General features: G+C 40.4%; 2 protein-coding genes and 2 long non-coding RNA genes across 11 annotated transcripts in view; 2 read left to right on the top strand and 2 right to left on the bottom strand.

Moving 5' to 3' along the window:
- The window catches only part of LOC145432990 (uncharacterized), a 299,451-nt gene that overhangs the window by 150,527 nt on the left and 134,865 nt on the right, over positions 1-14,059 (top strand). For 2 of the 7 annotated variants that reach the window (XM_080309982.1, XM_080309992.1), the window contains 2 exons: positions 5,980-6,130; positions 6,487-7,496. In XM_080309982.1, the coding sequence (XP_080166108.1) occupies positions 5,980-6,053 (74 nt within the window). In that variant the 3' untranslated portion in view covers positions 6,054-6,130; positions 6,487-7,496. Of the gene's footprint in view, positions 1-3,192; positions 3,263-3,331; positions 3,446-3,844; positions 5,039-5,979; positions 6,131-6,486; positions 7,497-14,059 lie in introns of those variants that run through there. The other 5 variants (XM_080309940.1, XM_080309948.1, XM_080309977.1 and 2 more) reach the window with 5 other exon arrangements.
- Positions 1-14,059, top strand: part of LOC145433211 (uncharacterized) — a 109,023-nt gene that overhangs the window by 15,325 nt on the left and 79,639 nt on the right. The gene's annotated exons all lie outside the window — the stretch shown is intronic.
- The window catches only part of LOC145433515 (uncharacterized), a 112,488-nt gene that overhangs the window by 75,664 nt on the left and 22,765 nt on the right, over positions 1-14,059 (bottom strand). The gene's annotated exons all lie outside the window — the stretch shown is intronic.
- On the bottom strand, positions 9,156-11,560 carry LOC145433613 (uncharacterized). The gene is made up of 2 exons (XR_013913154.1): positions 9,886-11,560; positions 9,156-9,848 (listed from the first exon to the last, which is right to left on the bottom strand). It is a non-coding gene; the product is annotated as an uncharacterized LOC145433613 (long non-coding RNA).

Here is a 14,059-nt window from a genome sequence, read left to right as displayed (position 1 = left end):
TATTTGCTCAAGCTATTCACTCTTCAAAAGGGAATAGTCACAACAGTATAAGCTTAGGTTACAAGTTTATATGTCGATCTTATTTTATGAGAGTCGTGGATTAAAAATGATGATTATGTACGAAATAAAATCGGATGAAATTTTTGTTCATCTTGTTATTTCTTGTTGTTTTTGTGAATTTGGGTGCGCCGAATAAAAATGTGTCATTTTTTTTGCTATCCATGATCTAGATTCCTGATTTTTACTCATACTCAAAACCAACTATTTCAATTAGGCGACGAGAGACGACTATCGGCATCTCGTTATCTACCACATCTTCCGGTGCGATGGTCAGGCTTGGGCAACCTGTGGTGTATATCAGTGGTTCTCAACCTTTTTCACCTCGCGGACTGGTATAATTTCAAAAAATATTTGGCGGACCGGTGGACTAAAAATGTAAAGTGTGCAACCGTTTTTTGCAAATACCTGGTGCTAGAGAGTGACATTATGAGGTTTTTAATCATAATTAACTATGTTCATGATGGTATCCATGCATATTTACCGCAGTGAGTCTGCTGAGTCCACTGGCGAGAGTCCTTTACAGTCTTTCGTGCCGAAGGCCGCAAATTTAACTGACTACGCCAACACGAATAATATTCTTCTCTTCGACAATATCGAGAGATGAAGCGTTTTGGAATAGAACTAAGCACCGTGTCGTGCCACCTTGGCGATTGCTCTCTGCGACAAAACGTAGGATATTCTGGCTACTACGAATAAAAAATGCGGCATGAAAACACCTTCATGATAACAGCTATACCGTACCTTATCATCCACAAAATCAGCGCATAAAAAGCACTTTGTCAGCCCACACCCCAAAAACGGCCTCCCCACAGTTGGATGGATGTTTTCCCAAGTACTTGCGAGCGCATTCATTCTACTCAGTGTAGGTATTGGTAATTGCATACATATTGATATCAATTTTTTATTATCTCAGAATTATCATTCCAAAGTGGTATTTGCTCGCTGGCAAACAATTTTATTCTCTGTGGGATGGCATTTGTCCTGTGAGGTACAGATGGCCAGGACAGTGAGATTCGGTGACAGCCGTTTAAGCACATATGGACAATATATATGTATCGATGTTTTCGGTCAACAAAGGCTAATCCTTTTCAGCCAAGGTTTTCTCGCTGCCGAATTTTCGGCACTCTTTTCAGAGTCCTATGTTAGCCTAAACTTCATTATGGGATGGTGCGTCGTGGCGCGGAAATGATTGAAACCAGAATGCCTATTGCAATATGTCATGGGTATTTCTTGGAGGAAGGGCACCCAATAATCAAGACAATTAGTGACGCCAAATCGCATTGAACGAAATTTAAAAAATACTTTATAAAGTTATTATATACCTGGCGGACCGTCGGTTGAGAACCACTGGTGTATATAGATTCATTGATTTTACTTTTCATAACCACTCTTCATTTTGTTATAGTGGATTGCAATCAGAATATCATCATATCGGATAACATATCGTTTAATAGTCTGGTTGTCGGATGGGAAATGGCTTTGGTGATAAAATAAGTTTGCATGGTAATCTCAGCCGATATCAATCAGTTGGAATCTGACATGCATCAATGTCTGACAATTCCGTCCAGGAGATAAAAGTGAGTAATTCTGAATTTATTCATTTACAAAATCAATAATTTAGCATTTGATTATTTGCCATCAATGCTATAGAACAGATCTGGTCAAAGTGCGGCCCGCAAAGCTATTCTGTGCGTCCCGCGACAGGTTGCTTGGAATTCGAAATATAAAACTTGCTTTTTGAAGGACTAAAATCGTAGGATGTATCAAATGAACAGGAAATTGGTTTACTTTGGAGCCTGTTCATTAATATGCCACGATTACATTGCCTACGCGCCTCACATGCGTTATCCATATTCAAAATAAAGGCAAAGTGGCAAAGTAGCCTATGACTAGCAGTTGAAGTCGCAAGAAGTTACACTTTCCATATAGTTTAGTTCAAACCTTCTTTGTTGCCATTGTCACTGTGACAATGTCACATTACGCATTATACGGCATGTGTTTCGGATTGATACGTTTTGTAAAATAAGTCAATCAGTGCTTGCGATTACTATGTGATTCATCATATTTATCACCCATCAATTATTAATGTGCATGCCAAAAAAAAACAAAAAAGGTTTAGGTTTAGACTAGAGCACTAAATATTTGTATACTGGATTCAGGGGTAAACTCGTCCTTTTAGTTTTTGCGGAGCATGTTGCCGAGATAAGGATATTAATTAGAGTTGGTCTTATGACAAAAACACGAAACGTGTGGTCAAGGGAGGGCACAGTTCAGAAAAACTGCAAGCTTCGCGCAACGTAGAGGCTTTTAAGCTGCACACTGCTCAAAAGGTAGCGAACAAGAAAACAAGCTTTGTTATATACATTTCAGTGCAGTGGTTCTCAAACTGGGGGGCGTTAAAGCATCTGAATGGTGGCTCGACGCCAAAGTTCACCGAAAAAAAATTTCGCGCTTGGCGTGATTCACCCGCAGCACCCCAGCATATCGTTTATGCTCTGTGTATTCTCTGACTTTTATATTTCAGAATTCTCTCACCAACAGCTAGTACCTTCCATGCCATCAAACTATCCATTGGGATTGCTAGCATTCTGGTTACTCTCTTTATAATTTTGAAATATCATGATAAGGCGGGCGGGAAATTTTTCACTATCATAAAGGAAAGCGTGCCTAAAAAAGCTTGAGAACCACGGTTTTAGAGTTTTAATAGCAGAACGTGGATAGGGGTTTAATGAGAGTTAACTAAGTATCATGTTTAACATTGTTACCGATTATGACGGCGAATAGATATTTTTTAATTAACCGTCAATTTCTCATTACCAACACATTCACTGAGCAGCATTTTCTAACAATGCAATTTAGAAATAAAATTAAAATACGCTCGAGAATTTAGCTCAAATTTTTCACTCGGCCCGCCAACGTGTTTTCTACTTCTCATTTGGCCCACGGAGGAAAATAATTGCCCACCCCTGCTATAGAATTTTGAAATGATTAAATTATTACCAATAAACTCAACGCAACCACAAGTAACGATCTTATATCTATCTGTGACAACAAGCCTCAACACATTGGGTGACCGTAAAGGTCGAATTTGAATCGTTTCCAACACGATGTATCCTTTCTTTATCATCACAGGCAAGGATTTTCTTTCGATCAGAAGTAACCAAGTTGCGTGTTTCAAGCAATTTACCAATTGTCATTCAAGGTGAGTTTTATCTGGCTATATTTTCAAGCCACATTTAGTAAGTACATCGACATTCTATTCGCATTGCAGCTACCAGCTCATAGCCGGAGGTTATCAGTTTTCCATTTGCTACCACGCTGAAGCTACCAATCCGTTTTACAGGAAGTGATTGAACCACGCATGACTGCTAGTAGAACAATCGAGGTATGGCTAACAACTGTGCTGCATGTTCTTGAAATCCCGTTGAGAAGCAAGCATCCATGCATGCCTCTATGTTCATTAGAGGCAATCGTCTTTAAACTCTTTTATGAGATACCGGGTACTTGATTATACCTTTGATGTGACATTGGGCACAGGCCAGAGTTTAATGAACAACCAAATCTACCTAAATTGTAAAAACATGTACTGCTACGTTTCTGTAATGTCGTAAAGATGGAATGGATAAACCAAAGTGAACCATTTCCCTGTGGACGCTTACATATTTTCTGCACTAAATGAAAGCATTTTTGTGCTCTATGCAGTTCAAGGTGGCTGCTGAAACCACTGTTTAATTTACTGTTCAAGTCTATTTTTCGGCTGTGTAATTATGACATTTTCTTTCAGGCTTTGTCACCGGCTAAAAGGCAAGATCACGACATTAAGATTTCCAGGAATGATGGCAACAGGTGAGTTTCTCTGTAATTTTGTGACATGTCCAGAATTGGTGACAATGTGGAAGTATATACCAAACATTCTGTCCACAATGTAGACAATTTCATTGTAATTGAATCAAGTGGAATCCCATAGATTTTCTTATCGACATGTTATTTTCCTTAACATCAGCGCACCATATATTTACAATTTACACCCTGCAGACTCCTACATCCAGCTCATTCTGAGCGGACAAAGAATTCATGCACTAAATATGGCTCTCTGATTTTCAGTAAATTCGGAGGGGATAAAATCTGTTAAGTTGTCGCGAAATAGTCACAAAAAATACCTATACGCGATTGCATGCTTTAGGGTTATCCAAAAATAATCTTTTTCCGTATCCCGGGGAAGGGGATTCACTGATTGAAATGTTAGGCTGCGTAAAAAAATGCTGCACACAAAATTTGGCGCAATTCCTACCAGTAGAAGCTAAGTTATTTAAGTTGTTTATCAATAATTCTGAGATTACCCAACATCAATGCTATTTATGCAATTCCAAAACTTTCAATTGCAATGAATTCGCTTCTACCGGCTGGAAGTGATCAAAAATGTTATGCATCATTCTTTTAGGCAAATCAATTTCCTTGGGTTGACAGTAGAATTTTTTTTAAATCAATTCAAAAACTTCTATTCGCTCTTTAGCGGCTTTGGCTTGTTAGAATTGAGCCGAATTTGTTGTGCAGCCTCTTTTTTAGGCAACCTTACAATTTGACCAGTGAATCCCCGGAATTTTAGAGTTATTTCTGAACAAGCCTATCCCGCATGCAGGATCAGAAGCTGCCAAAGTAGTCAAGAAGGCTACTCAAGTAGAAGTAAAGATGCATATTTCATTCAAGTATGAGTAATAATGTTGCTGTTCCAAAAGTAGCTAATTTAAGGTAGAAGTAGAATTTGCTGTATTTGAAAACTACAGAATTATGTACGTAGATTTGAAAATCAGTCATAAATACACTCTCGTAACCTGGAAACTGACATATGCGGACTGTGCAGAGAGCTGGATTTGTGTTGCTACATCCCAGGAGATACATCTATTTTGACTGCGTCAGGATTCAAATGTATCATGTGATAGCCTACAAATGACGCCATCGCATAAGAACAGTGGCTCTTGACCTCTTTTTTACCCCAGTGCCTACTTTCAGAAAATGTGATGGTATGATGCCCTAAGTCATATTGCAATGCCTGTAGGTAACAAAACAATGACCGATGTGGATAAGTTCTGCCCGGACACTACCTTGATGTTTTGCGCTATTAGGAAGGAAACTGAACTGTGCGGCAGGTTGTATGATTCCAAACCGCGGCTAGGAGCTTTCATGAAGTTATCGATTTTGATGCATAGTAAGATAAGTCTTGTTTTCACCGTTACCTAGTCCGGTTCACTCTTATCGGACGACTAAAAAGGTCACCAATATTCAAGTGGCCCGCACAAAGGCTCGTAGATCGTTTGTGGCCCTCTGGCCGAAACTGTTTGCCACCCCTGGTTTAGTGGAAAGATATTGGTCACTCTACATATTCGCGCAAAGCACTACAAAAAGTCTGGACTCTTTGCAAAAGCAGCCCATGAGTTTCTCCGCCTTGGTCGCTCTATCTCTCTTATCAGAAGAACATAACACTTCGGCTTGACAAACTGGAAATAGTAGTGGAAAGTAGTCAAGTTACGAAATATGACAGAGTACAAGTAAAAGTAACAACTTTTACTTACTCTAGTAGGTGCTACCAGTAGTGAGGAACTACTCGATTACTTGGAAAAAGTACAAGTACATTGTTGGTGACCACCACTGTGCAGACTTGGACGACTAGATAATTCTAGTTGTGAAATGCTTATCTGATTTGTGAAATATGTCTATGCTCCGATTTTATAACATATCTATTTTCTGGCTTTCCTGAAAAGAATCTAGGAGAACTGTATCGCTTGAATGGAACCACGAAACAGGCTAATTTTTATAAACTTCTACTTATAATGTAATTTAGGAAACGCTGTGCATTTACAATTATGATTGTAATCGAGTCAGTGTCGCAATTTGCTTAGCTTTGCCGCTCTTTGATTCCAGTGTCACCCTTGCTCGGGAAGGATTTCCAGTACGGCACCCAATTGATAAAAGGTCGGCCCACTAGCTGGGAGTGAACCGCAAGAAAGTTTCCCAAGACCCACCGTTGGTTCGGATGCCTACAGGATAAGTCAGTTGATCCCGATGTAAAAAGGTGGGTGACAAATGCAGGTGATGGTTGGGGTGGGAGGTCATTGCATATCGCTGTTTCAGGATAAGAACAAAGTATTCATTGTTGCTACTGAAATTGAAGGATAACTAAGGTCGTAAATTTCTACTCAAGTACAAATAGAAGTAGAAATTTCCGAGTAAGTAAAAGTAAGGTATTTTAGGCCTAGTTTTGCCGGAAAAAACTGTAAGTGGAAGTAGTGTCAGGTCTCGTAGATGCTTTTTTTAAATCCCGGGATTTCAATAGAGTTGATCCCAGAATCGCTATCAGATATATACCTTAAAATTCCGGGATTCCAATGCTAGTATTGACTATTGACTGACCCCCTACTATTTTTGCAGAGCGAGTAGGACGTGAACCGGCCCAGTCCTGCGCGAAGTTCCAAAGCGAGTAAGGATGCGGCGGCTCAATCAAACGAAGAATTTGTAAAATTCAAACGCACAACCCCCTCCTTTGGTCGCAGGTTGTGACGTCGACGGAATCAGACACCGACAAAATTTTAAATCTGTCGAGGGAGAACTCATCACTTTGTCGACACCTAGTGAGCGGGTGAAGCGCACTGCAGGCCCAAGTCCAAGTCGGACCCCCAAATCAAACAATTCTCCCAAAAAGACAGATACGGTCCAGACAGGCTTGGACATGGACAACTGGTTGGATTTCGTTATAGAAGAACAGTGTAGTTCAATACGAGCCAAGCCTGCGATACATACATTTACCATTCTCGTGCTCATGAGAACGAACTATGATTGGATATGAACTGCTAGGCCTAAACCTGCCGTATTACCGCCGCTTAAGAGAAGACCGAGACCAAGTAATGGGTCATGGCATATTTGCAAAATGGAGATTGGGCCCGGGCTATGAAAAGGACAACAACCACTGCTTTTTGCAGATATGTTAACCTTGAATATTGCCAAAGCCAAAATACACTCTCTTGACTTAGAAAAATATGTCATTTAGGTTGCACATTCTAATATTTACCATGTACAGAAGTTTTGACTCTTTCGCTTTCTAGTTACTACGGTTAGTTTGACATCTTCACTTTGCCTCAGTGTTTTGAATAATATTGAGTTGTTGTTTGCTGGACCTGAGGCTTTGGAGGAGCAGGTTTCTGTAAATATATCAACACTAAATTTAAGACGTGACTGTGTTCAGGTTAGGCTTGAAATTCAATGTCTCTCTGCTCCTGTCCTATCTGTTGCTTACAGCTGCGTGAGAGTAAATTCTTATCATTTTCTACGGAATGAATCAGACATAATTGGGCTTATTCGTGCTAGTGCTGTGTCGTATTATAATATGGATATAAGGAAATTCGATCTATTGGAACTTCAAGCAATAAACTGTTCCTACCGTGCTTCAAGATCGCGTATATTTGCATCGGGGAACTTATAGGACTTTGCGGCGCTGTCAGTTGACGGGAAGACAGCTTGCATAGATTCGTGAAGGCATTTCAGCGACCGCAACAATCAAACCATAGTGTCCTATATGGTGTAGAGTCGACACAGCGAGAGTGAACTGCTCTCTGCATTTGGGTTACGTCGTACTTTGCATTTGACCAAAGGCAACTTTACGGCCATTTATGACCGGCTTGCCGAGCGCTAAATTCGGTAAAACGGAAAGCTGCTGCTGTACTGATTACGAAAATATAAATATTATTCTGTTCATGGTCCACGAACCCCTCAAAATCAGCGAAGTAATTTGCATTCTGATCGAGTTTTGGCATCGTGACGCACAATCCTGTCTCGCAAAACGAGAGTGAAGAGCCAGATAGTCCTGTTGCGTGACAATGACAAAACTCGATAGCAATGCAAATTTCTAGGCTCATTTCAGGGGTTCCAGGACCCTGAACAGAATCATATTTATATTTTCGTAATCTGTATAGAAGCAGCTTTCAATTGTACCCGTTTTATTGAATTTGACGCTCGGAAAGCCGGTCAAAAATGGCCGTAAGTTGTCTTTGGTCAAATAAAAAGTATGACGTAACCAAAATGCAGCGAGTCATTCACTCTCGATGTGTCCACACCATATAGGACACTATGGCCAAACCATAGCAATTTACAGCGTCGCTCCTCGCTGGCCCTGGCATGGAGATTGGAGCGTTCCATCTGAATATAATCGAAATTTTTGTTATAGCGACACCTACTGTCCGCGAGACATGTAAACATAAGCAGTTGCCTTAGCAACAGTTGAAAGTTGAGATTAGTCAGATTCAGAGGTGACACTTCAGGTGTTTTTATACTAGATTTAGTGCAGACCACTGTTGGGATGACTCAAGTTTTTCGTATTACGTGACTTGACTCAAGTCACTTTGGTAAAAGACTTGTCAATTTCAAGTCATCAAGTAAGAAGTAACAGTGTTGGGATCAAGACACCTCACGTCATTGCAGATGTTGACTCGAGTCAAGTCAATCGATTTTCGAAGGTGACTCGAGCCAAGACGTTCATTTTTTGGAGGTCACTCGAATTAAGTCAAGTCTCAATTCGTGTCAAATTTAATTCTCAAAGTATAATTGATGATTCAAAGTCATTGCATTTTGCTAGCTGTGAGAAATTGATCATTTATCTTGAATCAAATAACAAATATCTATAGTGCAAAAAGACGTTGTATCCCTCACGTCAACGTGGAACTGCTAATGAAATACGTGAGTAACTGTACAGCTCCAGGATACAGTCAGTTATTACACTGGGCAATAATTTTGAACGAAAAATATGTTGATTTTGATTACACTTGGCAATAATTTTGAATGAAAAATTTGTCGACTTTGATTTTGCACTTGATGTAGGCTAATTTTGGCTTGCTTATTCCCAAAATGCCACTGTTTTTTTTTATCACACGAACTTTTTGCTCTACGACATCAGGGATATCTAGACTAGGGATTGATAACTCTTTTTTGCCTGTTACGTGATGAGGGCAAAACTCAAATTATCCGAGGTCTGCTGTTTACACCTACTACCACTACCTATTGTTGCCCACTATTACTCCTTCAAGTTAGATAGCAAATTGTTGATGACATCATATGACCATGACGTCATAACGACTATGACGTCACAAATACTTTTCTTTATTATAATATTCTCGTGAAATGGCATGCAATTAATTGATTAGAAATACAAGATAAACTGTTACAGGACATGCAACCAATTCTGATCATGTCAATCCTTGGAAACCTTTGACGTAAGCGTCCTCATTTAACGTAGTTTCTTTGCTGGCGGCTCAATTAGAGATGGTTTGCTGTTGAATCGCGTGAGTTCGTTCTTTGCAAAGCAATTGAAAGCTGCCTGGACCATGGAGTTGCAGTGTGCATGACCTGATTGACAGCAGTTATTCAAAAGAGGGCGCATTTGGTTGAACAAATGAACCACCTCGTGAGTTGCCTCCGTGAAAACAAATCTTTGGTTTTGACAGCAAGATGAATGGAATCACTTATGATGGTGAAATATTTGACAGCAAGCGCCGTTATTACAAAGCATAGCCCGGTAGGCTCAGCAAGTCCAACTCAATCAGCCATTTTGAATATTTTTTGTATTCTTCTGGGTTGCATAAATCCAAATCCGGAACATCACGGTTGGTTATCAGCAATTTTTTTGCAATCCATGCACTTTCGTCACGCAGAAATTGATCGGCCAATGTATCCACCGACAAAATATATGACACCGGCCTCTTCAATTGTGATAAAATTCAGCGGTGCGGAGATAGGCAAAAAAGCTCACCATCCATTTATAATCTTCTGCAGGTTGTGGACACATCCTTCCATTTCTTGTAAAGGCATGTAGAATGGATTTCTCTTCCCGGTAGCTTTATTAGGACTTTTCACTGACATGATAATCGATATACTTTTAATGAATTCCAGATAATGCGCAGTTTGTAAGAATCCAGAGAATTTGCAAGAGGCTCCTTCATGCAGGAAAATGTATAGGCGACATCCGAGCAATACCGCTAGGATTTAAAGATACTTTTGTCAATTTGCAAGCAGCTTACACGGGAAGGCCTTCTTGAAGTTCATATTATATCCGTATGTGGCTGGTCTTGGCATCGCACGACACTCCTAAATATCCTCAAGACCAGCAGTGGGAGGATTCATCCGATTCATTCTCTGATGGCTCTATCCAGTGAAATTGCAGCGAATCATTGGTGCACACAGAACTATATCCGGATGGCAGTGTCTCAATCTGAATCATCTCCTTCAGAGAAGCTAATGTTTCAAATTTTTCATGCAGAAATATTTGCTTGTTACGGCCCTCAATCAGAGAATTTTGCATATCACGTCTCGCAGAAGCACTTGATTTGGTACTCCGAGATTTGGGGTTCGATGCACTCAAATACTCCGACAGATTCGGGGAAAATATGAGGAACAACACCCGGTTTCAAACGCGATCTTGATAATTTCTGAAATTGATGCTTGTTTCGGCGGGTGCAGTTTGTATCACGGGTATCTTCCATGAAGAGAGAAATGCTTTGCACACACCCTGGTGTATATAGTGACTATCCAATCTTTGCGTGGAATCACTCTAATCCATTTTTCGCATAAATTTTACTCTGTTGGAAAAACAAACAGGCGCTTATGTAAAACTGAACCTTCATCTGTGGCACTTTTTCTGTGTTTGTATCAAGTACGGTAATTTGGCACACAGCGTCAGATATAGTCAAGCCTAGGATAGTTAGTTCTAGAAATTTATGGTGTTAAAATGGAAATTACATGATATAGGCGTGTAGGCCTATGATCCTGTAGGCCTATAGGCCTAAAGCCCTGTACGCCTATAGGTCTGTCTGTCTATATATGGTATAGCGTCAGTAGATATAGGCTACGTATGTCAAGACAAAAAACAAACAAGTACAAATCCGCCAGTCACTACCAGTACTGAACCAGCATGGTAAAACGTAATGACATGTGTAGCCACTAGCCATTACCGATGACTGTCCAGCATGGAAAAACTGAACGACTCGAGTAGTTATTACCGGTACTGCTCACGCATGATTACTGAACGACCTGAGTAGCCAATACCGGTACCGCTCCAACATTGAAACTATAAAAACTTATCCTTAGCTCACTCCATATCTTATATCACCAATAACGACGCTGTTAACGATGAACGCACACCCGCAACCAGAATTTTAATTAGTAATACCGGTACTGCCCAATCGCGCCCGCCATCGACGCTTCGCACAAGGTTTTGAGACAGGCGAAGGTTGCCAGCTGACTACGATGTACGTACAATGTCCCTAACTTATCTCGTAGATGACTGGCGAAGAGTATATATCCCCGTATTAACGAATAACAACGAACACAAACTGAACTGCGAGCGCAACGACACTGCTCCGCCTCAACTCCTGTTTGACAAGAATGCCCTCATTCCGTCAACTCAGTACTCGGTCACGAGACTAGTTATCAATCCCGTAGTCTAGATATCCCTGTACGACATATGCCCAAAATATGTAAATTTTCACGAATTTAGCCATATTACTTTTCCATACATAAAAATCCACACTTTTACCATAATAAGTTATGCAGTCAAGGGCTTGATTGAATTATGTAAGTAAAAGGTACTGGTATCGATCAAGGCCGATGCTTTCACCCATTTTTGGTTAGAGGATGCAATCATCCGATGATATATCACATACATATTTGATGCAAACTGTAGGATATTGCAAGAAAAATAAACATGACATCTAGGCTACTATCAGCTATAGGTCCAATGCCCCATTCAGCTTATCCAGCGTAACCTCAAACTCTTTTACGTGCGATAATTTGGATCAAGATGAAGATATTACGGATAGCAGGCCAGAACGTAGATTCAGAACGTAGAGTAGTCCATCAATACGAGTTATTGATCTGACATAGGCTTTGGGACTTGCAATAGAACCTCCGGAACTTTTAACATCTTTATGAAGTGATATAAGATTACTTGGCAAGGTAGAGAAGGTATCTGAATTTCGATCAGGAGAAACAGCCTTTTCTTCGTACGCCTACTTTCGGTAGCTTTGTGTATTGCCGTGATATTGGCATTGGCATGATACTGTTACCATTGAATGCTGGATGAGTTAGGAATCCCGATTTACATGTCAGTCAATGGAAAATGCCAATAGGTAGCTCAAAAAGGATCCTAAAGTGTGTCATTCTCCAAAATGGCAAGGACTTGAGTGCAGCAGGCTAACAATTGTACACTCAGTTGGTCTTTGTGAATAATACAGAAGCATTGAATTATTGCACGATTGGATCATATGTGTAAGCTTTGAAATATTGTGTTTTCCATTGGTCAGACAATAAGAATGCGTTGCACATGTAACCCTGGTACATATGTGTCACTGCCATATCTTTATGTCTGACAGCAGACATTCTAGAAGCTAAAATATATAAATAATTTCCCTAAAAACCTTGACATAGCAAGAGATGGGCAAGGAGAAAATGTCCCTCGACATCTGAAGATGATTGGGGTAAGATACCAGAGTAGATTGGAACTTTGATCATTGTTCTCGAGTATCATACTAGACAACCTGTATAATTATAGGTTATTAGCGTAAATTTGGACCCTGAAAATCGTGCTTTAATTTAAATAAACCAAGTAAAGCAGTGTAAATGTGTATTTGGAGTCTATTGATTGACTTTCGACTGCTTGTGATTTTTGAAACGTTTTATAAAATAAACATAAAGCAATAAAAATAGTGCTATTATGTGGGTTATGAGACAATGTGGTGGGTGCCTAACCCTAAAAATTGACGTAATAGAGAAAAACGGAAGTCAAGTCATTTTTAAATTCAACACTCAAAAGTTAGTCAAAATCAATTGTCTGATCAAAGTCAACAAAATAGGTTTGACCAGTGTTATCAGCCAAAATATAGGACCTAATACGAAGCTTTGAGAAGTTTAAACAAATTGATATGGTGCAATAGCCTACACTACCCATCTGCACATCCGTGAGGATATAAACGCACAAACTATATTTGTTCGATTTAAATCATACAAGAGGGTTGGTAAATGTGAGCACTGCGCAACGTAGGCCTAGGCGTTGAGCCGTCTAAGAAACAGAGACACATTGCTATTTAGTTTAATCTTCTACTACTACTTTGACAGCTTAAGCTTTGATCGTTTAGTTTGCGGTCAATTTTTTTGTGATATAACAACGGAGGATCAGTGTAACGTACAATCAGTGAATGACTGGTTGCTCTCACAAGGGACACCGGCGTATCTTGTACAATCCGAACATACACTAGATACAGTGATTTATTCGACACCGTTTACTTGGTGGCTTGAAGTGACTCGTAAATTTTGCTCCAAGTCACGAGTCAATGCACAATACACATTTTTGAAGCTCCGAGTGAAGTCAAGTCAAGTCATTATTCCAAAGTGACTCGAGTCGTCATACGAAAAGATGACTCGAGTCAAGTCATGACTCGAGTCATCCCAACACTGTCAGGTAATCGGTGTCGATAAAGGGCATCCCTAAAAGACGGAGAAGCGGAGGCAGCGGAGACAGCGGAGGCAGCGGAGAACGGACCCTAAAACGCGGAAGCAACGGAGACGGCGGAGAGAGCCAAAAATGCCGATTCCTAAAAGACGGAGATAGCGGAGGAAGCGGAGAGCGGAGCTTTCGGTCATTAACCTTTACAGACACGCGCGACATAGCGGACGGATACTGAAAGCGGAGTTCGGGACCCCGCGAAATGGACATAGCGGACGGTTATATAATATAGAAAGCGGAGATCAGGGCGTATCGGAAGATATTTCGAAGCAGTGGAGAATAACGGAGAAGTCAGCCATGCAAGTTCAAGGCCAATTTGGCGACTGATTGCCCGTCGATGAGATGACATAGCGGACGGATACTGAAAGCGGAGTTCGGGGCCCCGCGAAATAGACATAGCGGACGGTTATATAATATAGAATGCGGAGATCAGGGCGTATCGGAAGATGTTTCGAAGCA

Source organism: Botryllus schlosseri, chromosome 1 (assembly GCF_051294905.1).
Source record: "Botryllus schlosseri isolate E-star chromosome 1, Bs_hap1, whole genome shotgun sequence".
Lineage (NCBI taxonomy): Eukaryota > Metazoa > Chordata > Ascidiacea > Stolidobranchia > Styelidae > Botryllus > Botryllus schlosseri.
This window is presented reverse-complemented; position numbering and strand designations above follow the sequence as displayed.